Source organism: Zeus faber (assembly GCF_960531495.2).
Source record: "Zeus faber genome assembly, chromosome: 1".
Taxonomy (NCBI): Eukaryota; Metazoa; Chordata; class Actinopteri; order Zeiformes; family Zeidae; genus Zeus; species Zeus faber.
Genome location: NC_137193.1, coordinates 23,930,776 through 23,955,511, shown reverse-complemented (window position 1 = coordinate 23,955,511; position 24,736 = coordinate 23,930,776). Strand labels below are relative to the sequence as shown.

The 24,736-nt window shown below is 41.9% G+C and overlaps 1 protein-coding gene across 1 annotated transcript in view; it reads right to left on the bottom strand.

The window, feature by feature from the left end:
- gabbr2 (gamma-aminobutyric acid (GABA) B receptor, 2) overlaps window positions 1-24,736 on the bottom strand; it is a gene marked incomplete at both ends in the record, with an annotated part of 194,848 nt that overhangs the window by 119,535 nt on the left and 50,577 nt on the right. Inside the window, one exon of the mRNA XM_080017688.1 lies at window positions 17,868-18,005. Coding sequence (XP_079873814.1) covers window positions 17,868-18,005 — 138 coding nt within the window. The remainder of the gene's footprint in view (window positions 1-17,867; window positions 18,006-24,736) is intronic.

Genomic DNA, 24,736 nt, shown 5'->3' with positions numbered 1-24,736 from the left:
TATTATTGTTATAATCATTATTACAATTATTATTATTATTATTATTATTATTATTATTATTATTATTATTATTATTAATAACAATTGCAGGTGATTGTTATTGTATTTTTGTCGCAGGACAGATCTGCTTTAAATCCATCAACCAACCCCCCATAGTCCGAGGAATTTTCAATTACTTTTATGCACAGGCTCACAATCAATAAGGCTCCATAATGTGCATTGCAAGGAAGGTCTCACTGTTCACTTCAACAGGGTTACAGGACAGGTATGTGCATGCAGGTTGACGTTGCTCGTAAATCAGTGTGTTCCTTTACTTTCTTGATTTAATTCGTAATACCACATCATGCTTTCCCAACACATGTATGTGTCCCGAGGCAGAGAGGCGTGACAAAGCTTCTGCACAATGAGTGGAGAAATTCCACTACACACTCATTTGTACAACATTTGTTCATGAGGGTGTGTGTGCATACTGCATATGTGTGTGTATATGTGTGTTCATATTTGTGTGTGTGCATATACGAGTGCCTGTGTTGTGCTATACACTCATCTTCACATCTTGTACTCAATGTTCAGGAACACACTGGCCCACTTTTCCTGCAAACCTGTGGGGCAGTTATATATATATATATATATATATATATATATATATATATATATATATATATATATATATATATATATATATATATATATATATATATATCTGCACACACATGTGTTCCTGTATTTGTTGCATACAGTGGGGATGTGAGTGTCATGGTGTAAATGCCTCCCAATCAATTGACATGCAACTATGCCACAACCTGTGTGACTGTGTATGTGCTTTAATGTGTGCGTGCATGTGTGTGTGTGTGTGTGTGTGTGTGTGTGTGTGTGTGTGTGTGTGTGTGTGCAAGGAGGGACATTTTCCACTGCCTCCCCAACTAATGAGCAGGCTGTGCTGCTCTCCTGCTTTGTCTCCCAGGCTCCCCTGCTTGGAAACCACTAAAAGGTTTGAATTAAAATTTTAAACAGAGCTGTGCCATGCTGCCTGCATCTCGGGACCCTGATGTATAAAAAAAATATATTTATATATACATAAAGCGCACTCAGATAGCACAAAGCAAGGATGGCTGCTCGGTTTAACATTTCTGCCCAAAGGGAAAAAACTTGAAAGAAAATGCCCTTTAGTACATACACACTGCAGAACGCTGTCGTCATCACACTGCATTCAAGACATACTTGAGCCCAAATCACACAAAATGTGAATAATTGTATGGAGCATAATTTTCTATTTGACCCGCCATTTTTAATTTTTGTAAAACCAAACCAGCCTAGAGGAAAAACACCCCCAATTACGGCCAAACAATTAATCAAATTCAAACCCACATCACAATGTTTTAGAACACAATTTTTAATTTGCAAAGGCTGTGATAAAAAAAAAAATTTAATCACAATCTAACCACGAGGGTTGTCAACATTGGCCAAAAATAAACAATCTTTTTGAAAAAAAACATATAATTTTGAATATATCATAGTATCTATTACAATTTTAAAGCGTTAGAATTTGACCAACTTTTGGGCTGTGTCCACTGCCTCCGCCTCCCCCTCCAGGAAGCAGAGATAGGGGGGGTTGATTTGCTCCTCCATTCTTTATCCTTTTGGGGCCCCAAAAAATGATAAAGAAAAAGAACCCACCTAATAAAGCAAATATTTCAACCAAACTTCTATGCTGTTTGTTTGTTTGGTTTACTGTATGAGGACGTATGCGTGCAACATTTTTATAAAAAATAATACATTTCTGCTGAATCACTGCATTGTTTTTTTGAATGTTAATTTTCAGATTCAAACAATTACAAGGCTTGAAGTTAAATCAGTCAGTCAAGATTCTACTATGATTGGAGGTTTTTCTTTTTAAAATTCAATAGTTGAATACTGATATGTTATTAATATCAATTCATGCATCATTTCATCTCATTTCATCATAACACGTAGGCGTGGCCAACAGGAAACAGCAGTTTATATGTTGACTGTATCCAATGTTGTGTTGGTCATACTATAGAAAGATTTCAGTGCTTGTGTTTAGTGAATAATAGAGAAGATGAGGACCCACTAAATCACATTCACAAAATATTGGTCGAAAGAAAAATCACGATTCGATTATTTTCCCAATTCATTCAGCCTTAACTCCAATAAACTAAAGGTGTACTGCTGTTGGAGAAAATCATCCCAAACAATCTGGGATTCAAAGAAAAAGCATGCTGATAAGCACAATCTGCACGCTGCCTGTTTCTTTCTGGAACAACTCGAAGAGTCATATCAATCTGCCGGGTGCCACTCCTATCTGAGAACATTATTTTGTTCCAAATAGTTATTATTTTCTCTGATAAGAGCTTGGTGTTATTGTTAAGTAGCACACACGACAGTAAAATCAAGCCGCTGCAAGATGTGCTTGCAGTTCGGTTGCGTGAGGCACTGCACACATGGGAAATATTTGCTCTATGGGAACATTACATCAGCTTCTTGTTCCTGCGAGAGTTCTGGCTGATGAGGGGAATCCTTCAAGTGCGTATCAATGGAATGCCATCTTGCCACTGTTCCACAGTACATGTATTATCAATTCGAGGGAGAATATTTTTCCTTCAGGAATGCTTGAAAATATGAAGACCTAATTTTTAATAGCATTCAAAGCAACATAGGCACAGTGTAAAGAGTTCTGAAATATCCTACTCAAGTAGAACTACTCTTACTTGACTGAAATTGTACTCAAGTAAAAATGAAAGTACTTGTCTAAAAAACAATGAACCCAAAAAGGAAGAGAGGAAATAATTCTACAATTGGAACTTTATTTATTATCTGGCAAAGGCATCTGCATAAAATGAAAGGTTTGTCAAAAAGGTACAGTTACATTTCAAAATACATTAAAAACGCATTAAAAATAAAAATGTTCTAAGGCTATCAGTATATCTGAAATTATAAACTCAATCACTTCAAGCAGAGCTACACCTAATGTGCCATGTGGGAAATACCATTATAACAGGTAGAAACACCAACCTAACTTACCTCTCTCCAGTCATGTCTGGTGAAAATAATATTTGAATTAGTGCTGGACAATAAAACATATAATGATAATTCTTGCCATATTCTTTTCCTTGATGTCGAAATAGAATGGACTCCACCATTTTGATAGTCTTCCACAGATCTGTCCATTTCCGTGTTCAGCAAGTGGCAACGGAAAGCCAAACAGTTTGGACGATCTAAAGCTGACCTTTCACCTCTAACCAATCACGTTTGTTGATTTAGAAATAAGCCCCCCCCCCACGGCCAGGTTCTGCTTGCAAACAGACCGGTGAAGCAGCAGAAGAAGAATGATGATGTATCGTTGACAACAGGGCCACATACATTCATAGTTAAGCAGTTTTTTGGATAACATTCATTATATTTATTTATTCTTAAAATGGCGTTAACTGACGGGACTTTATTTATTTGAAAGATCCAATAAAAAATATTATTAATGGACATGCCTTTATGATGTCATTCTTTGTATAGCCCGCCTATCAATTGTTTTTAATTACAATAAACACAGATAATATTTAACCAGATTTTCTCCAATTTGTCCAGGACACTGAAATCTTCCAGGACACGTGCACTGGCACCAATTTTTTCTAACGGACACTCTGGACACGATGTATAACATGATCTGGTTAGTCTGTTTTTGATGTGATGCATTTGATTGGTGTCTGCTCCACGTCAGGTTTTTTTTCTAGCTCGCAATATCTGTCGATCATTTTAAAGCAAATACAAAAATGTACTCAGTAACAGATGGATGTACAAATGTAGAAAACTACGTTACTTCACGACTTCACAAACCAGACTTTCTGTAAGTAAAAGAAAATTAGTGACTTTGAAAAAGACTCAAAGTACAAGTACAGAAAAAGCCATTCAATTACAGTAACGAGAGTACTTGTAATTTGTTTATGCCACTACTTCAGAGGTTTTTGTTGCCCGGATTGAAGTTAAGGCGAGGGGACAAGGTTAATTTGTAGAGATTAGAAACTACTGTGATTGTGTACTATAAATAAAATAAAATAAACTTGACATGACTGTATAAACACTATAAGCTACAAAGGTTCCCTTTAAAACCATAAAAATTCCTATAAAAATGTCGATCTTCATACTGCATCTACAATGTAACTGTAGTGTCAATATGCATATTACGGAAACACTCTACATGCAAATATAATGATGTAGCAAAAGAGGAAAAATAAAACTATAAAGATTTGTCATGCAATTTGTAAACATAACATCAGAATAAAGAGCAAAGCACGTCATGACTATTCATGAGAGCAGTTTTCCATGTCTGCCCTATAAAATCGAACAAGCTCTTATCTCTGCCAGCATAATCAGGATAAGGGACTACATTGTGCCAAACGCTTCACCACCTCTCCAACGTTCTGTGTGCCCAAGGTTTCCTGAAACCCTTTGGAAAGGAAAAACCTTTTTGTTGCAATGGCGAATCTGGCGAAAGACAGTTTGAAAGAGAGAAAGAGGGAAGTGTTTGAGAGTGAAAGAGAAAGGGAGGGAGGAAGAGATAGCTTTGACAGAGGGAAGCGTGTTGAAAGGTCTTTGCAAATATCCAGTGGTGTAAAGAACCCAAGTAAAATACTTTGTTCCTGTACTTAAGTATTTTTTGGGAGTATGTAATTCACTTGAGTTATAAGTGGACTTTTACTTTTACTACTTTACTACTTTAACTTTTAGCCCCGAGTTTTTTACTTTTACTCAAACACATTTCCCCTGAACACTTTCGTTACTCGCTACAAAATCAAATGGGAGGAAAACTCTTAAATGAGGTGGGTGAAGCCAGTTATCACCAGGTTCATGTTCCAATCAAAGCTTATATCAACAGCGAGTGTAAACACTCTGGAGCCCATGTTCAGAGTTGCCAGGTCTGCGGTTTTCCCGCAGAATTGGGCCACTTTTCAAGTGTTGAAGTGGGTTGTTTTTTTTTGTTGTTGTTTATGGGTTGGGGGACCTGGCAACCCTGCCGTTTTAAGTTGAGTTTTTGCGGCATTGCTTCTGAGCAAACACGGGCATGTGTCAGAGCCACAGCTAGAGGGGCGCGTTGGAGAGCAGCGACCACAACGACGTTGTGATGGAAGCAGCGACGGCCTCCTCCAGCGGCAAATGCTCCACCTGCTGCGACTGATGGAGACCAGAACCCATGGCCATATTTACAAGAAATATTTTCTCATATCGGAGTGAAAGATGCGTCTTACAGAATGAAGCGCCTCTTATGTTTACCCAAACATATGGAAATATTGGCATTTCAAAACTCACCATCCAACCTCAAGAAACACAGTTACTGTTATCTTGCTATCTAGTCAAATAGCATGTTAAGCACATCCATATTCATTGGAGTTGGATAACTATTGGTTTGTACTACTCCGATGTAAGTATGGATTATGTAAGTTTTGTTATTCATCATAATTCCTTGGGGACTAATAATTGTCACTTGAATACTTTGTACACTATCATTAACCCATTTGGTCAATTCGTCTTGCTGCTTTTGATTACTTGAATGAGATGAAATGGTTATATAGGGTTATAAAACATAGCATTTTTGTTTTCATTACAGCTTGCAACCAGCTAAACTTGCATTTGTCGCAGAGTATGCCGCTACCATGAGTCCGGTTGCCCAGGCAATCAACACCTTGCAGGCAGAAACCAATGTCCAGATGGGATGGATACTTCCAAGATCAACCTGCTGACCTCCAAATTTGACAGGATCAAGTTGCCATTGAAGCACTGTAAGCCTCTGGTGAATGCTCCACAGCTCGGAATAAAGAATCGCTTTGGCCACATGTCAGGAGACACTGAGTTAATCGCAGCTGCGAGTCTTCTTCCGAAACTCCCGAACAACGGGGACAAAGGATGATGCCACAATCAAAATGGGTAAGACAACATGGGGTTCTTCTATTGAAGAAGTCTACATGTTGTACTTTGCAGTTTTGATAACATTTAAACCAAAATTCTGATAAACATGACTACGGACGAAATAGCAGAACAACCCCTGTCTCGAAAAAATCGTATGTTATCCCTTTAAAACCTTAGACATGATATACTGGGAGAGTTCTACTGATACTGTCATTTATATTTTCATCCTCCATGTATTTCAGGAATCGAATACATCAAAGTGCACATGGAAGAACCCTCCTTGCAGCTCGGTGATGCCACCAGGTCCAGCTTCATCTCTGCCCGGAAGACGTGTCTCACACATGGACTTGCTGAAATCCCTCCCAGTTGTCTTCGCGCTATCTGTGAAGCTGAACACAGCTCTACCTGAAAGACTACACGACTTTCCAGCATTGCAGGACTAGGCTGGATTCTTGCAACTTTGAAAAACAACTCCTTCTGAAGATAAACTTCAAATTATTCAACTTAAATGAATGACAGCGGCATTAATGATAATATGGGTCCTTGTTACAAAGCTGGAACGCTCTCAATAATAAATAATATTAATAAATATGCATCCTTATTACAGAGCAACATATTATTGAAACCCACTGATATATTATACAGCTCCTTCAGTTGGGATTGTTTCATGTTCTGAACAACCAGAATAAAATCAGAGCAAAAAGAAATGAAGCTCATAGCAAAAAAAATAAATCTAGCTTTTACTATACGATACTTAAGTAGATGTATCCCTCATAGTTACTTTTGATACTTAAGTACATTTAATATCACATAACTTTTGATGCTTAAGTACATTATCAGCTACTTTAAGACTGCCTCTCAAGTAGTATTGTAATGAGTGACTCTGACTTTCACCAGATTCGATTTTTAGTAAGATATCTTTACTTTTACTAAAGCGTGTCTTTCCCCTATGTTTTCCATCACTGCACTGCTTAGGTAGGCGCATGTCTTGGACTAACGGCATGCAAGCTGTGCAGTACATGCACGTCCATGCGTGTGTGCAGTTGTCCATTGACGGCCATGCTCATTTGTCCATCTGCACATTTGTTTGTCTGTCTTTGCCTTTGCTGAGTGACACAGCTGTGCAAAGAGGACACAAGAGGGATTTTGATGGACTAGGGAGCAGCGGAGTTGTTTGCCGAGTGTCTCTCTTCTCTCTGCAAAGAAAAATAAGGCCTGCTTGAAACTCATGTCACACAGGTTTGCTGGGATAAATTTACCAGCTGGCCCTATCTCAAGAAAGAAGATGAAAGAAAGCAAGAACGAAATTCAACACAGATTTGAAATATTTTGGGCGTGAAGCTTTGAAACACATCAAAAAAGGGGAAACCACTTTTTTTTTCTCTTCTACTGCACATGAGTTGATAGAAATGTGGCAAGGTGAGTTCTAAATAAATACCTTCTACTTCTACCTTCTACTCACTTCTGAAAACAAACCTCTTCCCCTCATCCCCACTTAGTTTTAACATGATTTTGAGGACAAACATACAGTTTATAACCAATGCTTATTAATGCATATATAAATAAAACAAAATATAATATCCATCAATACGACAACACAAAACCACAGGATGACAGCTATGTAACCAGGAACGCAACTACCAAAAGAACCCTCGCAGAATGAAAAGAAAAGGTATAAACACACAAGAAACAGATAATGGCACATACTGTACCCAGACAACCCATAATCCATAACAGGCGTGAAATATTTCAAGTCAGTAGTATGACTTAAATATATTGTTGCAGTTGTGACGCTCAGATTGTGTGTTCAGCACACATGTAGACATGGCATGTCTGGAGAGACAGTATCACTTCCCTCATCGAGACTTATCATAAAAGAAAAAAAACAAAAAAAAAACCCCAAGACTTATCATATTGGATTCCATTTGCCGCCACTGAAACTGAAATCAGAGGTATTCAATGACTGCGCCAGCGGAGAATGAAAATAGAACCGAGCTCAACCTCAAGGAGGCTTAAAGCTTCCGTATTCGGATGACCTGATAAAGCGAAAGAGGATCGTGTGGGCTGAAAAAGACACAGGAAGAGTGACAAAGACGGGGGAAAAAAAAGGTTTAATCAAATTTTTTAAATGGTGCAGGAGAGTTTTGCCGGCAACGTTCTCTCTTTTTCTGTGTCTACAGTCCTTTACCAAAATGCTTTGGTCCATGTGGATGCAGGCTGATGTGAAAACAGAAATGGCGTTAATGCTGTGACACTGAACACACGTCTCATGGCGTGTGCTAGTACAAGTTCCAGTGGACAAGTTACCTCATACGGATGGCCTAGGATGGTTGGACTGGGACCAAATATAGGTCTTGCAGAGTCGCGTGTGCCGGCTCGCTAAAAAGGCAGGCGGGGGGGTTGGGTGGCAGGTTCACCATGATGACGATGTCACTGGCCAGTAGGAATTATTATTGCTGTAAATCTCCCTCTCTGTGCTTGCTGGCCAACAAAGACAAAAAAAAAATGAAAACTAAAACAATCAGACAGCCAGTCCATCGCTGCCTTGGGTAGAGTTTTACTCCTGAAGTTCCCCTGTTGTGTATCACCTCTGTGATGTCTACTTTATTCTTCAGGTTACAGAGTATTGGATATAGCCTAAGCTAATAAGCATTAATTTATGTATGAATGAGTATATGTGCACATGAATATTTGTGCTTGTGTGGGGTAGGAACCACCCAGTTGCCATGTTGATGTGAATGTGTTGAATATTTATGTGCTGTTTGCCTATATGATGGAGGGGGGAGGGATTGGAGGGATGAAGCCAAGAGGGAGCAAAGGGTTGGTGGTGGGGAGGACTTTCCATTTCCTCTGACTCTCCGCTCTTCATTTTCTTATCCATCTCTCCCTCTTTGCGGAGGGGGAGTTTATGTTTCAGATATTAGTGGGCTGTGTTAGACAGTTACTCTGTACTTTATTGATCCTCCAAGCTTCACTCTTTCCAAGAAGCCGCTTCCCGTTTTAATGGCTTGTAATGGAGCCCGGCCCTCTTTGATGTCCAATTGTACTGTGTGTCTGCCCTTTGTGCTGATGCCTTTTCAAAAGAGCTTCCTGATGCCGGTCATAGAGGAGCCCATTTCCAAGGCAGTTTTTGAGGTCTGTGGGATGGATAAATGAGGCTAAAACGTCTGTTTCAATGATATGGCCAAGATCGGTGAATGCCATTACATAGGTGCTTGTAAAGTCTAAAAACTTTAAAGGGAGATGTTGTTACTTCTGTTATAGAAAAGAGTTATGTTAGGTTTGACCATATATCTACTGTGACAATGGATGCATCGTGAGTATCATTACGTACACTTACACTAGAGTCCTACCAATACAGTTTTTTACTGCGGATATCGACTCAATGTCCCAAACTTAAAAGATGTAGCTTGCAATTCTTCTGGTTTATATTTATTTTCTACCTAACCGTGACATTATACATCAGTAAATGAGATTTTCACGTAAATCCAACCTTCAACTGGTATGATACAGATTGTCCTACAGCGATCCTCCAGATGTAATGGAAGTGAATAGGGGCAAACTTTATTCAGCTCCATAACCTGCTAAATAATCCACAGTCTAACACTAACCCTAAATCACACATAATGCCATGGCAGTCTATCGTAGCAGTGGCAGAAAATGGGCAGTGTATCTCCAAGGCGGTAAGAGAGAGAGAGAGTGACATAAATTTGGTGTACACTCATCTAATTTTTATATACTTAGATAAGTATGTATGTGATCTCCTTTGCAAAGCATTTGAAGATACAAAAAATATCTAATAATTGCTAACAATTGCCACACTCTAGTCAAGCTTTTCAGGTGCAATGTATTTGTGAGCCGGTTGACCTGGATGGCCAGGAAAGCTGCTATAATTTTTCATAGCAACAAGTCAACTATACAATTCAAGTCAAGCGCTTTTCTCCAAGCTTTGTGACACAGTAATGAAACATACAATAGATGACTGGCTGCTCAAAATGGCCAAGCAGTGTGCTGGCTATGTGAAACAAACATTGACAACATATAGTAAAGCAGGGAAATCTCTGGAGAACATCTGCGAGTTGACAGAAGGAATACCAACACCCCAGCCCCCTTATCACTGCAAATTCACAATTCCCTGAGTTCCCTGTAACTTTAATGCAACATCCTCCTTCTCCCAGTCATGCCCTCTCACCTGTGTGTCACCATGTGGCCCCCTGGTCCCCCTCCACCGGGGACAACAACAATAATCCACAGCCAGAGGTAGAGAGAACCACCAACCACCACCCCACTCTCCCTGCTTCCACCAATGTTTAAATCGATATGTCATGTCAATCACTCCACACCACCACCCGGGTCACACTGTATTGTTTGCATGAATATAACTTGCCAGGCACAATACTTGAGAACAAAATCAGAAATGACAGCAGCCTTTTCCCTTTTTTTTTTTTACATTTTCGCCTAGACACGTAGGGTCCGGAATCTCAAATTAGGTCTGTCTACCCCCTTATTTCAATTCGCAACAGGGGAGCAATTTTTTATCCCTGATTTCATATTGATGGCGTAGTCTGCACGTAGCAGGCTTTAAAAAAAGAAATGCTGGTCTGATTTTCAGATTTGTTTTTCCTTTCTTCTCATGGCTTCATCTAGTACGAAAGGTGGTGAAATAACAACGATGCTATCGTCTATACGGCGAGCCCTGCCTTTGGGCTTACTCCTTGTTGTGTTTGTTTTGTCGCGTCTCATTCCTTTCCTCGAGAAAAGCTTTGCCTCCACCCTAATTTGCAGTCGCTCTCTTTGACCTCAACCCAAATTTCTACCTTTTCACAACATTGCCTCCCTCTGCTTCTTTCCTTCTCCTTTTCTGGTTTAATTTCCAGCCCATTTGTCACAAAGTAAGTAAAAGCCTTTTTTACAGCCTGTTTTAGTTTGACAGGAAGGCAAGAAAAATGCTCACCTGTCCTCCATCAAATAGGAGCATACAGTACATTTGAATCATGGGATAGGTGCAGATGGCAACAAGAAATAAGAAAGGAATAAGAAGCAGCATTGTTGTATGCCCCCTAGTCATACAACAATATTTGATCACAGAGAAGAAATCCGGTACAAGCTTTAATTGCACCAAAGCTTGATTTATTAAAATATATTATTTTTTGTCAAAATTAATTACAAAATTCAATTCATCACAGGAATTATTTTTTTAGGTTTTTTTCCCCCTACACCCAACACTAAAATATGTATACCCCTGCTAGTTCTTCAAAGTGGTGTGGACTTTATGACCTAAATAAGAAATATCAAAGCCCAAAAAAAAAAAAGCCCAAAAGAGACACAGAGAGACGAGAGGAGAACCAGGATTTGGGGGCAGCACAAAAAAGAACAAAAAAAACAAAACCATCCTACGTATGAGAAGCGTGCGCCTGTTTCAGTCCCTGAGCAGGACATAAAAACACACTCTGAGACTGTTAATGGGTCTTGTTTGTTTATTGTTCCAAGTGTTCGGCACACCCCTTTGCGATCATTAACGCCAGAGAGCGACGTGCTGATTTTCTTTCCCATTTTCTTTTGGCGTAACCAGAGAAGAAGGATAGCACTTGAATGCAGAGTAAGGGGCGGAATTCACTGTGCATTCATCTGCTATTCCTTTTGAGCAGGTCTCTTAGACCCAGTGTCAAAGAGATGTGTCTGTGGTAAAAGAAAGAAGGAGGAACTGTTTCCTTTTGGTTTTCTCGCTGCCTTTGGAGGAACAGGAACAGCCTCGGTAACGCTGTTCTCGCGATGGAGGAACATGTTTATTCAGTGTGTGTAGCATCCCATTAACAGGTTGTTTTAAACAGTCAATTAGGTAATTACTGTGTTTCCTGGCAAATGGGAGGGAAAGGTAGATACACACACTCGAGATGCACTCCAGCACAGCGATGTTCAATTCTGCCTCACGAGCAACATCCACAGGCCCGATAAAATTACCACAGAATGGCTCCATAATCATCAACTCAATAAATGCAATATGCAATATGGAATATATGTGAGCTCGGGGGCAAAGGTGGCCAGTCGCTCCAGCCGCCGGCTTAACAGTGCCCCTCCGCCCCGACCTCGACGCTTCCTGCGGCTGGGGACTTGGTTACTCGCTGCGCCTTCCTCATGGATGGGCCCCCCTCACCCCCAACCAAGTCGCGTTGCTCTGGGCGGGGACTGCTCCACATACACTCGAAGCAAAGGGTCAGAGGCGATGCCAGCTACCCACACGACCCATCTTGAAACATGGACCAAGGAGGCTAACGCACGCGCGAGTCAGAGGGTCTCACGAAACCCTGGGGCTTGCGCGCACCACCGGCCTGCCACCACCCAGTCCATCAGGGAGGTGGAGCTTGAACATGTGCAATCGCACCCGAGAGATGGAAAACGATGCCTGGGCAGGGCGAAGCCAGAGGAAACTCTGATGGAGGCCCGAACTGGTCCTGACTTGCAAATCGGTCATCCGACCTATGCATAGGGGTGTTAGACTAATCTAGTAGCTGGTTCCCTCCGAAATTTTCCCTCAGGATAGCTGGAGCTTGACACTCGCAGTTTCATCTGGTAAAGCAAATGACGAGGGCCTTGGCGATTGTGATAACCACAATATTAAGATTGTCATTGGATACATAAAATTAAGCTTTGTGTCATATTTCTGTGGAGCCCGACATAAAAAAATTTAAAAGCATACTTTTAAAGGGCCCTTTTGCGCTCAGGGGCCTCTGGGCACATGCCCAGATTGTCTTTATATAGATTTGGGCTTGAGTTTGTCCATGAAGGTACATGCACAAAGACCCAAACTAGATTTTTATCCACCATTAAGCTTGGGGAGGACTTACACCAATCAGTGATAACATTAAAACCACTGACAGCTGAAGTGAATAACATTGCTGATCTTGTTACAATGGCACCTGTCAAGGGGTGGGCGCACAATGGGCACGTGAGCGACAGAACTGGAGCATGGAGCAATGGAAGAAGGTGGCCTGGTCTGATGAATCACGTTTTCTTCTACATCATGTGGATGGCCGGGGTTAGGGTCTGATCTGATCGAGCTTCTGTGGGATGTTCTGGAACAACAAGCCTGATCCATGGGGGCCCCACCTCACACCCTACAGGACTTAAAGGATCTGCTGTTAACGTCTTGGTGCCAGATACCACAGGACACCCTCAGAGGGTCAAAGCTGTTTTTGTGGTTTTAATATTGTGGCAGATCGGTATATTTATCAAATAGACAAACACCAACCTGGAAGGAAAAAGGCTCTTTGTGCACAGTACAAAACAATAAAGCCCACTCACAAGAGGAAATCCTTGTGCTTCTCACGTTGTGACATTGATATGATGTGTTGTGATGCTCCCTGTGTCCCAGTTTTGAGATTTCAACTTAAACTTTGGGGAGCATGAAAAATGGATATGGTAGAAGGGAGGTTTTGACATAAGCTGAGCGGAATACTGCAACGCTAGGCAGTGCATGTTTTATTGAAGTGTCCAGTGTAGCACTCAGAGAGAAAGAGAGAGAGAGAGAGATAGAGCGAGAGAGAGAGCGAGAGAGAGGGAGAGAGAGACAGAGAGAGAGAGAAAATGGGAATTAGGATGACCCAAAAGACTGCCTTGAGGCTCCCCGAAAGAGAGAGGAGAAAGAGAGAGAGGGAGAGAGAGAGAGAAAGAGCGAGAGAGAGAGAGAAAGAGAGTGAGATAGAGAGAGAGAGAGAGAGAGAAAGAGCGAGAGAGAGAGAGAAAGAGAGAGAGAGAGAAAGAGAGCGAGAGAGAAAGAGAGCGAGAGAGAGAGAGAGAGAGAGAGGGTGAGAGACGGGAAGCAGGTAGGGATGGAACTTGTTCCTAACCTTAAATTGCCCGGCTTATTGAAGCATCCACGATGAGTACCATGACTACTGAAGAAAAATGTCTATTCTTGTCTTCTCCTGTTTCCTCCACATTACAAGAGGCGAAATGATCGGGAAGCATAATTTTTCATTACACACTCAATGTGGCTGAAAATGAACAGCGGCTTCACTGATAGGCCTAATTGGTGAGTGAGAGGAGGCCAACGACTGTGGCAGGGGTGGGTTAGGGCTATTTTTTGCTACTCAGTGAACCATTTTGACTAAACACCACCGTGCTCAAAGGAAGAAAAGGAGGGGTGTTCTCAAAAAACAATGGTCATACTGTGTATTGAGCTGGACTTCATGTCAGTTACTGGTGCCAGCATGGTTTAAAAAAGCCCATTTCCTGGAATATAATAGCATAGTGGGAAACAGGCCTACAGTAATAAATCAGCCATCAAAATTTCTGCCAAGAGGTTGGTCTCAGTCGTCATTGTAATACTACAATAAAAATAAAAATCAAGCAATTAAAGGCATTTGAATTGATGGCAGCTGGTGAGCGCACAGCAGAGTTTCCCTCCAAGTTTGTGACTTTTCCACATTCAACTTGTCTGCCTTTGTCTCCCAATGTTTCTATTATTTCCACTGGCGGCGGTAGCCTTTCCAGTCCCCATTCAATTTCCCCAAGCAGTGGTTTTAATGCTGGACCAGTACTGTGATATAAAATATAATCTAAAGGGCAAGCAGAACAACGCTGCTCAAGGATAGGACCCTGCTGTCGACAAATACATTGATGTCATCATCCTAACACATTAATCACAATCCCAATGCGGATTGATACCCGATTTGGGATCATTTGTTCCAGAAAACACGCAGACAGATGGTGCGGGAAAACTATTGCACATATGGTCCCCTTAGTGTTTTTGCGTCTATGGATGTGTAAAGGACTGTTTGTGTGAACGCTTTGAAGTTTGTGCTTGTTTCACCTTGTTTTAATGCGACGCAAACACATCAACTCTGACTAAAAGCCATCCAAAAGGTATTATCCAAAAACAGTTCCCTGTTGGGATGTGTAAATGTTGATATATATAGTACTTGTCTATTCCACGTAGAGGTTAAACGGCTGCGAGATGTGATGAGGGCTGTTTGGGCTAGCAGAAGTCACAGCTTTGACATCACGCTCCTCTTGACATTGCCGGGTTGAAGGGAGCCGGGATTCAATCCCTTCTCTGTCCTCTCACACCCACACACTCATGTTGACACACACACATCCGAAAGTCGATGTGTGTGTGTGTGTGTGTGTGTGTGTGTGTGTGTGTGTGTGTGTGTGTGTGTGTGTGTGTGTGTGTGTGTGTGTGTGTGTGTGTGTGTGTGTGTGTGTGTGTGTGTGTGTGTGTGTGTGTGTGTGTGTGTGTGTGTGTGTGTGAGGCCGCCAGTCTGGAAGGTCTCCAACTAAACGACGGGTTTCATAAGGGCGCGACTACTCCACAGTAAGGTATCTGGAAACTAAATTAGAGATGGACCCGGTCATTTATAGGTGTGGTAGTGTGTAGGTGAGCTTGTCAGGCACGGACGTAAAGCTGCATAAAAAGAGTCGCTTCAAGAAACACCTGAAGACCCTGCTCTTTCAGGAACACCTGAATAGCTAACCCCATCTCAGCTATGACTAACTACTCTTGGTCATACAAACTATTCTTGCGATGTTGACCAGCTTAAGTTGTTGAATTGACATAACGCGCTCACAACATATGAGAACTTATCATATTGCACACACAAAAAATCATAAAAAATAATAATGACACAACTTTTATTCTGATTCATTACAGCTTTCGTGCACTTGTTGAGGTTGAGGTTAGAAACAGGTTCTCATGCACTTAAATTCAAGGTTGCTCCAATGGTCAGTGTATGCCTTGATTGTTTCTAGCCTCTCATCGAGGTCACTTTGGACTAGAGCATCTGCTAAATAATATGAATAAATGCAAAATGTGAAGAGGTTGTCAATCATCCTTGAGATCAGCCACGGGCAAAAACTTTCTGCAGATTCTGTGTCATGTGTTTCTATCTACAGGCTTCCGGGGCACGTTTTCCAGGCTCCAGATGACTCATATTCAGGTCCCTAAAAAAACATCCTGCATCTTAAAACATGGCAACAAAAGCCTCATACACACACTGTGTGTTTGAGGCTTTGAGGCCCCAGCATTGAGGCCCCAGCATGTTCCTAATAGTTAATTCCACTGGATGGCTAATTAGTTTGTAAAAGATCTTTCATCATGCTATCCCGCCACTTACAGATCCAACTCCACGGACTTGAAAAAAAAGAAGCTAATTAGTTGCTTGTGGCAACAGCTATGGCAATTCTCCACGCCACTCTAAATTTGAGTGTGTTCTTCAGGGGTCTTCTTCTAAAACGAGAAGCGTTGAAGGCGATTTTCCATCTATTCACCTTTCTGTTTTGCTTGCAGTCACTTGCTGCTGGTATTCTGAGGGCCGGCCAATGAATCGCTGCTATCACACCAGTGTGCGGCCGTCGGTGTTGGTGTGTGTATTAATGGTAATGAGAGTCTGGTTGGTAATCTAAAGTTTTTAGGGGAACAAGCTGGACCAGGCAGAGTGCTCTGCAGAGCACAAGATTGCTGCCGCACTCCTCACAGGTAATCACAGCAAAACAGGCTGATAAACAGCAAAGGGAGCATGCACACGCACGCACACACACACACACACACACACACACACACAAACATAGAAACGCTCACACGTTGACAAACCCAGCACTTAGGAATCAACCATAACGCGGACCCTCCTTTTTAAGATTACAATAATCACAAAGAGAACACAAAGGCGTGAAATAACATTAAAAAAAAATCCTCATCAGCAGACCCATTTACTCGTAAATGATCCTGACAAGACAGCGAGCCGAAAAAAAAAAGACACAAAATAAATGGAACATAAAAAAGCAGCAGCCACAGCACAGTCCTGGTATTCGCCAGCAGGAAAATAAATGCCACAGAACTGTGACATTCACTTGAGAATGCCTCTCGAACAATTATTATATCACAAGCACACGTCTCACTCATCGCTTATCTCAATATGATAACCTTCGAAGGGTTTGACATGAATGGAAATGTGTTCTTTGGAAGGAGGATTTTCCTCTCTTCGTCACTGCGCTGCGGTTCAGGTTCAGTGAAAGTGTAAGCAACGACTCGACGGATCAGGAGTTTAACATGTGCACAGACGGTGGGCATTGGACACTCTCGCCGACAGCCCTCGTGATTTTGCCGCAAATGGCACCAAAAAAGCAACACAATATTTCGAGGTTATGCGAAACAAAACACAAACACTGCTACGAAAGCTGACCCAGAATTGACCCTGTGTCCGGCTTAGTCACGCATCCTCAAATCAGCTTTCTCTCATCAAATATTACCACTGTGAGGAGCCATTGGTCCCTAGCAATATTAAATTACATTTTTATGTTAATTTATAACATCATGCTTTTTTTCAGTTTGACAAAGTACCGATTAAGGGAGTAATATTAAATGTGTCATGGAGAAGATTTTAAAAAGGTTAGTAGTTTTTCTTAATTATTTCTCCAAAAGAAACATGATTCAGACATTTTAACTTTGTCTTTGATTGTCCATTGTAGAGGGATTCTTCTGGATTAGAGCAATGCCAATTAGACATTCACCCTGGCAAGGTTAATAAAGGATTAAGCCATGAGTCGGGACCTCTTTAAATCCGAGGGCCTATCTGCCTGCCACAAAACTAAGGACAAGAAATTCAAATGAGCAAATTAGCAGGGTTTTCCGATGGCACTAAAACAAGGGAAAGGCCATTTTTAGACACAGCATGCAGGAGCATGCATGATGAAGCACAAAACACACGTACAACAGCATGAACAACTTATTCAGTCATTCCACCGATTCTTAATTTAAGGTAGCAAAAAGCCCTCATGTGCACACACACGCACGCACGCAAGCAGACACGCACACACACACACACACACACACACACACACACACACACACACACACACACACACACACACACACACACACACACATACACACATTCACACACACACATACACACACACACACACACACACACACACACGGCAGCTGCTCCTACCTGCACCAGGTTCCAGCCCTCCAGGGATTCGGCGATGATGGAGGTCACCGAGGGGCAGACGCCCCCGAAGATCATCAGGTGTTTGGGACCGTAGCATATGGCGTCGAAGAAGGCCCTCAGCCCCTTGGCGTTGTCACACTGCAACGACACACCCAGACGGAACGGGTCAGGAAGGAGGGAACAGAAGGAGAGAGAGAGAAGATTGGATGAGAAGGCCTGAATAGATGGAAGACGCTCGTAGGGGGGAAGAGGGAAGGTCGTAATGCACAGACTTTTAAAAAAGAAGGGCAGATACGGTAGAAGGGTGGAAACTTGCAAAGCAGCATCGGATATTCCGGGGTTATTTTGGGCTATGTTTTTGGCTGTCAGGTAGCTTGCATGCCAGAGCAAGCAGACAGGAGAAGCAGGGGATTTTTTTGTTATTCTTAAATAATCGATCAATTGTTCGATCAACCCTATCTCTGTATTGGACAAGGAAATGTCACTACAGCTAATTAAAGGAATGAATCTTATATTTTAGATACTATTCTATTTTCTATTTTAGCTTATCTTATCTTAAATAAAACATCCTATTGAGGCAAATAGACTAAATATACCATGATGGCAGCTTGCACTTAAGCATCAAAACTAAATGGTTCCAAATGTGGAAACATGGGTAACATTTGACCTCTGCCATGACCATTGAAATTATGGTGTGAAACAGTGCAGCGCATAGGCTGCACGAGTGATTACCCGTGCTGATTCTTTACTGCAGAATGCAGCCATCTCCCATCACTATGGCAACCAGGGAAAGACACAGTGTACAAGTTTCAAGATTCAAGAGAGAGAACATGAGTGAGCCTTGGAGAGATTGAGGGACACTAGACACGACAGACAGGGATAGAATGAGAGAAGTCAGTGTATCCGTGTGTGTGTGTGTGTGTGTGTGTGTGTGTGTGTGTGTGTGTGTGTGTGTGTGTGTGTGTGTGTGTGTGTGTGTGTGTGTGTGTGTGTGTGTGTGTGTGTGTGTGTGTGTGTGTGTGTGTGTGTGCTATTTATTGATAGACAGGTTTGCTCACAAATTTATATTTTTTGCGCCACATTCCACACACCACATGAATTCCACCACATTCCTATAGATGGTTACACTACCCATATCCATGCCTGTAGACCGATAGATAGATAGATAGATGGATAGATAGATAGATAGATAGATAGATAGATGGATAGATAGATAGATAGATAGATAGATAGATAGATAGATAGATAGATAGATAGATAGATAGATAGATAGATAGATAGATAGTTGATAGATAGATAGATAGATAGATAGATAGATAGATAGACATCACAGAGGACTATATTTTTGGTGAATTGGTATAATTACACTACATGCAGCAGTGCAAGTTTCCTTTGGGCAGACATATGGCATCTAATGTTTTTTAGTTTGTGTTCATCCCATGTCTTGTTAAGTTTTATTTTTATTTTTTAAGAAATGACAATGGCCATATTCTTTTAGGAATCCTTTAATGTATTATGTGTAAACGGTCTATTATAAGGTCATATTAGCAAAAATGAGTTCATGCATAAGTAAATTGATGTTACCTGCCTGAAGCCTGAATTGATTGATTTCCTAATATTTGTACATTTTTACATTTTTATTTGGAATTTTACATTGTCATTACATTATTTTCATGACAATGTCATAGTGACAGCTTGTCTGTATAGAAGATAATGCAACGTTTTTCCCAATTCCCCAATTTTTTTTCACAAAAATTAAAGTCATAATAATTATAAAAGTAACAATACAAGCAGAAAAGGGTGTGCACGAAGATCCTGTCAGAGAAGAGGGCGTCGTCATCAACACGCCTGTGCTTTCAGGGGTGTGTGTGTGTGTGTGTGTGTATGTGTGTTAGATTGTGCATAAGGGGGGATGGTCATCAGTCACCCCCTTACCTCCGTGAGCCAGAAAAAGATGCTGTGAACTGTAAACTGAGGATCATCTGAGGCTCATCCACAAATGCGATCCAGTTGACTATGATGTAGCTTTTTTTTTACTTTTAACTTTTCCTGGTTGTAACTACTGGAAATAAAGCAAAGCCCCACACGGGAGGATGTCTCTCTCTTTTTGGCACAGAAAGCTCTAGACTTATGACCCTACTAAAGCCTCGCCTATCATTCTGGACTAAGGGCATTTTATTTAAAGACCCCAAATGTCAACTCCTGGATTTCACTACTTAAAGATTGTGTTTTGACAAAACATTCTTCAGACATACACTGCCACCAGCAAATCTCAGAAATGATGTGAAACGAAAAAGTTCCAATCAAATTATTTATTAGGATTTACTTTAGAATTTAGTTTTTTTCACATCGTCCTTTGAGAGGAATTTTCAAAAAAGTTAGATAGTTCTTAAGTAATTGCAGGCATACAATTTCAAAAGGCTTGTCAATCCCAGTATTGCACGCACCATAGGATTTAGTAAGGACTGTGCTCACTGAAATCACACACACTTATTCTGACTTACACTGTAGGAGATGAGACTTATGACTTAGGATACTATCAAACCAACTGGTTATTCTCACAAGAGTCCCGGACGAGTCTGGGACTGATTGCAAGAGTTTCTGAACATCTCAAATCAAACGAAACGACCCTTAAACCAAAGATTTGCTTATGGTTTTCTTAAGACCCTGAAAATCTGTCTGTGACTAAAATCCCAGCGAAAATCTGTTGCCTTGTATACACCACCAGACCTTCACTGGGATTTTCAAATTTCCCCGACAATTTTTGATTCTACTGAAATTCCTGAAAGACACAAGACTTATAATTGGATTCAAAATTCCCATTGGACAGACAGGAGGGCGAGTGTGGTGCAGTTTTTAGTGATGCAAACTCCATTCTCTTTTATTTCTCAATCTTTCTTTCATTCTCTCCATTTTCCACCTCCCCCCCAGTTTTGCTGGGATAGCATCCACACAATCTGCTCAGACCACTCGCAGAGCCTTGACTGGTGTGTTGTCATGCCAACAGTGTGACTATCCACTGCTCAATGTAGGAGAACGCAGAGACACTGGCATAGCGATGGCTATATTTAGTCACTCATTAGGTAGCACAATCACTCAGACATTAATCAATAGTTGTTCAGCTCTTGAGATATAGCCATGCTGAAAAAAAAGAAAGGAGCCACATTGGAAGCCAAAAGAGAGGGGGTGTGACGAAGAACAACAAAAGGAGTTTAGTCTGTGTTGACGGAGCCAGAAATATTGCGATCTATGGAGTGGAGCGGTGCCTGACGGATTCTTTGCCTCTTTCTCTTTACTTTTAAACTTCACTCTGTGTGTGCCTTTAATCCATTAATTCATCAAACGCAAGATCGCAGCGCTCCATTTAGCTCAAGCACACACAGCTTCTCTCTTTAAACCTCTGCTGTTTGATAGAGCTGGCTTTGTATTTCTATTTGTGTCTTTCTTCCCCTTCATCCTTATCCTCTTACTCTGCTGAGATATTGCTGGTCTGGTTTTGTGTTGGAACACTCTCAGGAATAGATACTTTCTTTAAGAAAAATCACGTGAAGGTACAGCATAGAAGGTGTGGCCTGCGTAAAAAACAAAAAAATACTGGTATGTCTTGCCTTTCCAATGCAGGACGTAACGCATTTTATTTCCCGCTGCCTCATTCGGAAATCTCCTTCTTGGCATTTGAAGGCGATTCAAGAGCAGATTGATGGGGTTAACGCCCGTAGTAATCTGTTGGATGGCTTTGGGCGACAGCCAACAAAGGTTGGATGGTGGGGTTGGGGATGTCGCACTGACAAAGCAGCGGGAGATGGAAATTGGAGACATACATACCATGTCCGGAGAGCCAAATACAGGGGAACCACCTTGCTTGGCCACACAGTGACTTGGCTTCTAAGGCCCTCTGGCCTGGTGGCTTTCAGTTCTACTTTCTACTTGATTCCATTACTATGGGCAAAAGGGATGTTCTTGTCTTCGTACCATACCTAATTTTTAGATTATAGGCACTGTAGTGATGAAAAGTGCCCAAGGAGAAGTTCTATTTCAAAAATTTCTCACCCTACTGTCTTCATTGCATTTCCACTGACTCACAGTGCCCTTTAGATATAAAGACTCATCCCCATTGATTCACACATGTGTTGAAACTACCTGTCTGGGACGTCATTCTGCCTTTATTCAATGGTATTGTAATGGGTTTATATCTGACTATCTTATACCTGTGTTGTACTCTGTGTCTTGGTACAATAACTGTGAATAAACTCTGGGATACATGGTTGTAGGCATGTGATGACCATGTCAGGTGCAAGGTTTTGGGATAAAAATAATGAGGTGAGGTGCAGGCTCAGCACAATGGCCCAGAGCTGAATGGGCTACAGTGTTTTGAAGCAGTGGATCTAAACCAGCACGGTGGTCTCCAGGCTCACCTGGCCACCCTGCTGCATGTATTGACCAGTTGTGGCTACACTCCATACCGTGGCCCAGTGTGTGTCAGAGTGGGTCTTTATGCATTTGTGTGTGTATGTGCACAATATTGTGACAGGAACAAGAACTGATCAGAGCGCCAGGCCAGAGCTAACCATGATGAAATGCCTTGTTATCGTTGCTAGCAGAGCCAGCTGCACCTGTCCCCTGTCTAATGGCAAATTATTGCACTTAAATAAGCAACCTGAGACCCCACACTGTGCATTTGTGAGTGTGTGTGTGTGTGTGTGTGTGTGTGTGTGTGTGTGTGTGTGTGTGTGTGTGTGTGTGTGTGTGTGTGTGTGTGTGTGTGTGTGTGTGTGTGTGTGTGTGTGTGTCAGTGAGCGAGAGCCCCGATGTCAGAAGCAATGTACTTTTCCCACAGGCAGCCGACAAAGGGCGAGAGGGGCGTAGGACATGCCACCCCCTCCTGCCAAAACCACCATGAAACTACTCAAGAACACATGGTTACGTGCATGGCGTCAGCATCCGTAGAGATCAACATCACGGACAGTAAACACCGAGGGTAAACGAAGCGAGGTAGTGAGTCCATGACCCCTAATGTTTTACGTTGAGAATTAATTAACAATTTGAAAAAAAAACAAAAACAAAATCTTTTCATTTTTTTTGCGATGTTGTCGATCATGACGAGATTTTCACAGTAATCTCACATAAATAGATTCTCACATAGCAATCAACTTTATTGATGCGAGTTCCATTTAAAGATCCACATCATTTCATCAAATCAGGATAAAGAGCAAAACATTTTGTCCGACGACGTTAGAGTGTGAGTACACGAGCTGTGCAGCAACCACAACACGTTGAACTCCAACCGCAACTACATTCACACCTACTACTACTACTACATCTACCACCGCACTAAAGTCACTTCTGCATCCTTAGACAATGAGTCCAAACATGAGTCAGGCTGAATTCAGCCATTATCTGAACATGTGTCTGGCATCATGAAGCATACAGAGTGCGGGGCAGGGCCAGTAGGTCAGATCTAAAGGAGATGATCTATTTCCTCATGTCCGTACGCAACTAATCCTCAGTGCCATGCAACACTGTAATGCTGTTCTGGCAGCAAGTGGAGGAGGACGTAGAATGTTAGGGTTTATGCAGTATATGTGTGTGTATACAATACAATTTGATTACAAAAAGAGTGTGGTTCACCGGTAGTGCAGGTCACGAAAAACAACATCATAAATGATTCACACACGCGGGGCAATGTCATCTTTTCATGGTATCTTTGCCCTTGCTTCACCAATAAGCAAACTAATCACAAATGAACATTAGATATTTCCGTCAAGCGGAAATGTCAATAAGTTACACGGCAAATTACTTTTTTTTTTTAAGGAATACGTGACACTTTAGGATGCCTACGCATGCCTTGTGTTCTGTGCCTTGCAGAGGCGACCTGCTGCAGCATTTAGATCTGAATCAGGAAGTGCGTGTGATTCACAGGAGGCACGGGGACCATTCATTTGTCAATTTGGGTCAAGCACTCGCCACCGCTGGCTATTAAGCTCGCTGCTAACACAGCATTTGCTTCATCTTGTCCACCTCCCTTAACACAGAGACAGAGAACATTTCAGAAGCTCTGGGTATTTGTTCCCCATCATTGAGCCTTATGGCAATATAGGGAGATCCACTTGGGCGTAACATTAGACCCCAAACACTCGTACAACACATACACACAACACATACACACACAACACCCCCTGCTCCCCTTCACCATCTTTTTAAAAGGGCCCAGGGACATGGATGGCGGGTCATTTAGAGGATTGGGGGGCCAGGGAAACATGTGTTTCCCCACAGTTTTAAGTGGGATCTTTGGAGAAACAGCAGAAGGAGGGATGGAGGGAAGGGCTGAGTGGAGGAAGGAAGGAGGGAAGGGGAAGATGGGCAGAGTATGCAGCAAGCATCCAGCCGCCTTGTAGTAACATTTAGACAGCGGGCCCCCGAGTATTCACAGAGAGTTCACATTGATTGAGGGAGAGTCGAGCGGATGGAGTAAAATGGGGGGGGGGGGTTTGTCAATCTATTCCTTTCACATCACATGATGGCAACACAAAAAGCCATTTGAGGCACCCACCCGCTAGTCCAGAGAGAGACTGGCCTTTAAAATGCACTGCTACCAACTGACTGGACTGATCATGTTAATAGCTGTTTGCCCAGCATCTCTGCACTGCAATGTCTCTCTCTCCCTATTTTCTTCTCTCTCTCTTTTCTCTCTCTCTCTCTCTCTCTCTCTCTCTCTCTCTCTCTCTCTCTCTCTCTCTCTCACTAGCTTTCTATCTCTCTCCACCTCACCGTCCTCACTCATATATTTCTAATAAACACATCAGAGCAACTGGAGGGAGGATTACACAAATCAACTAGGTCTCAGATGGCGACCGGGACAACAGATGTGG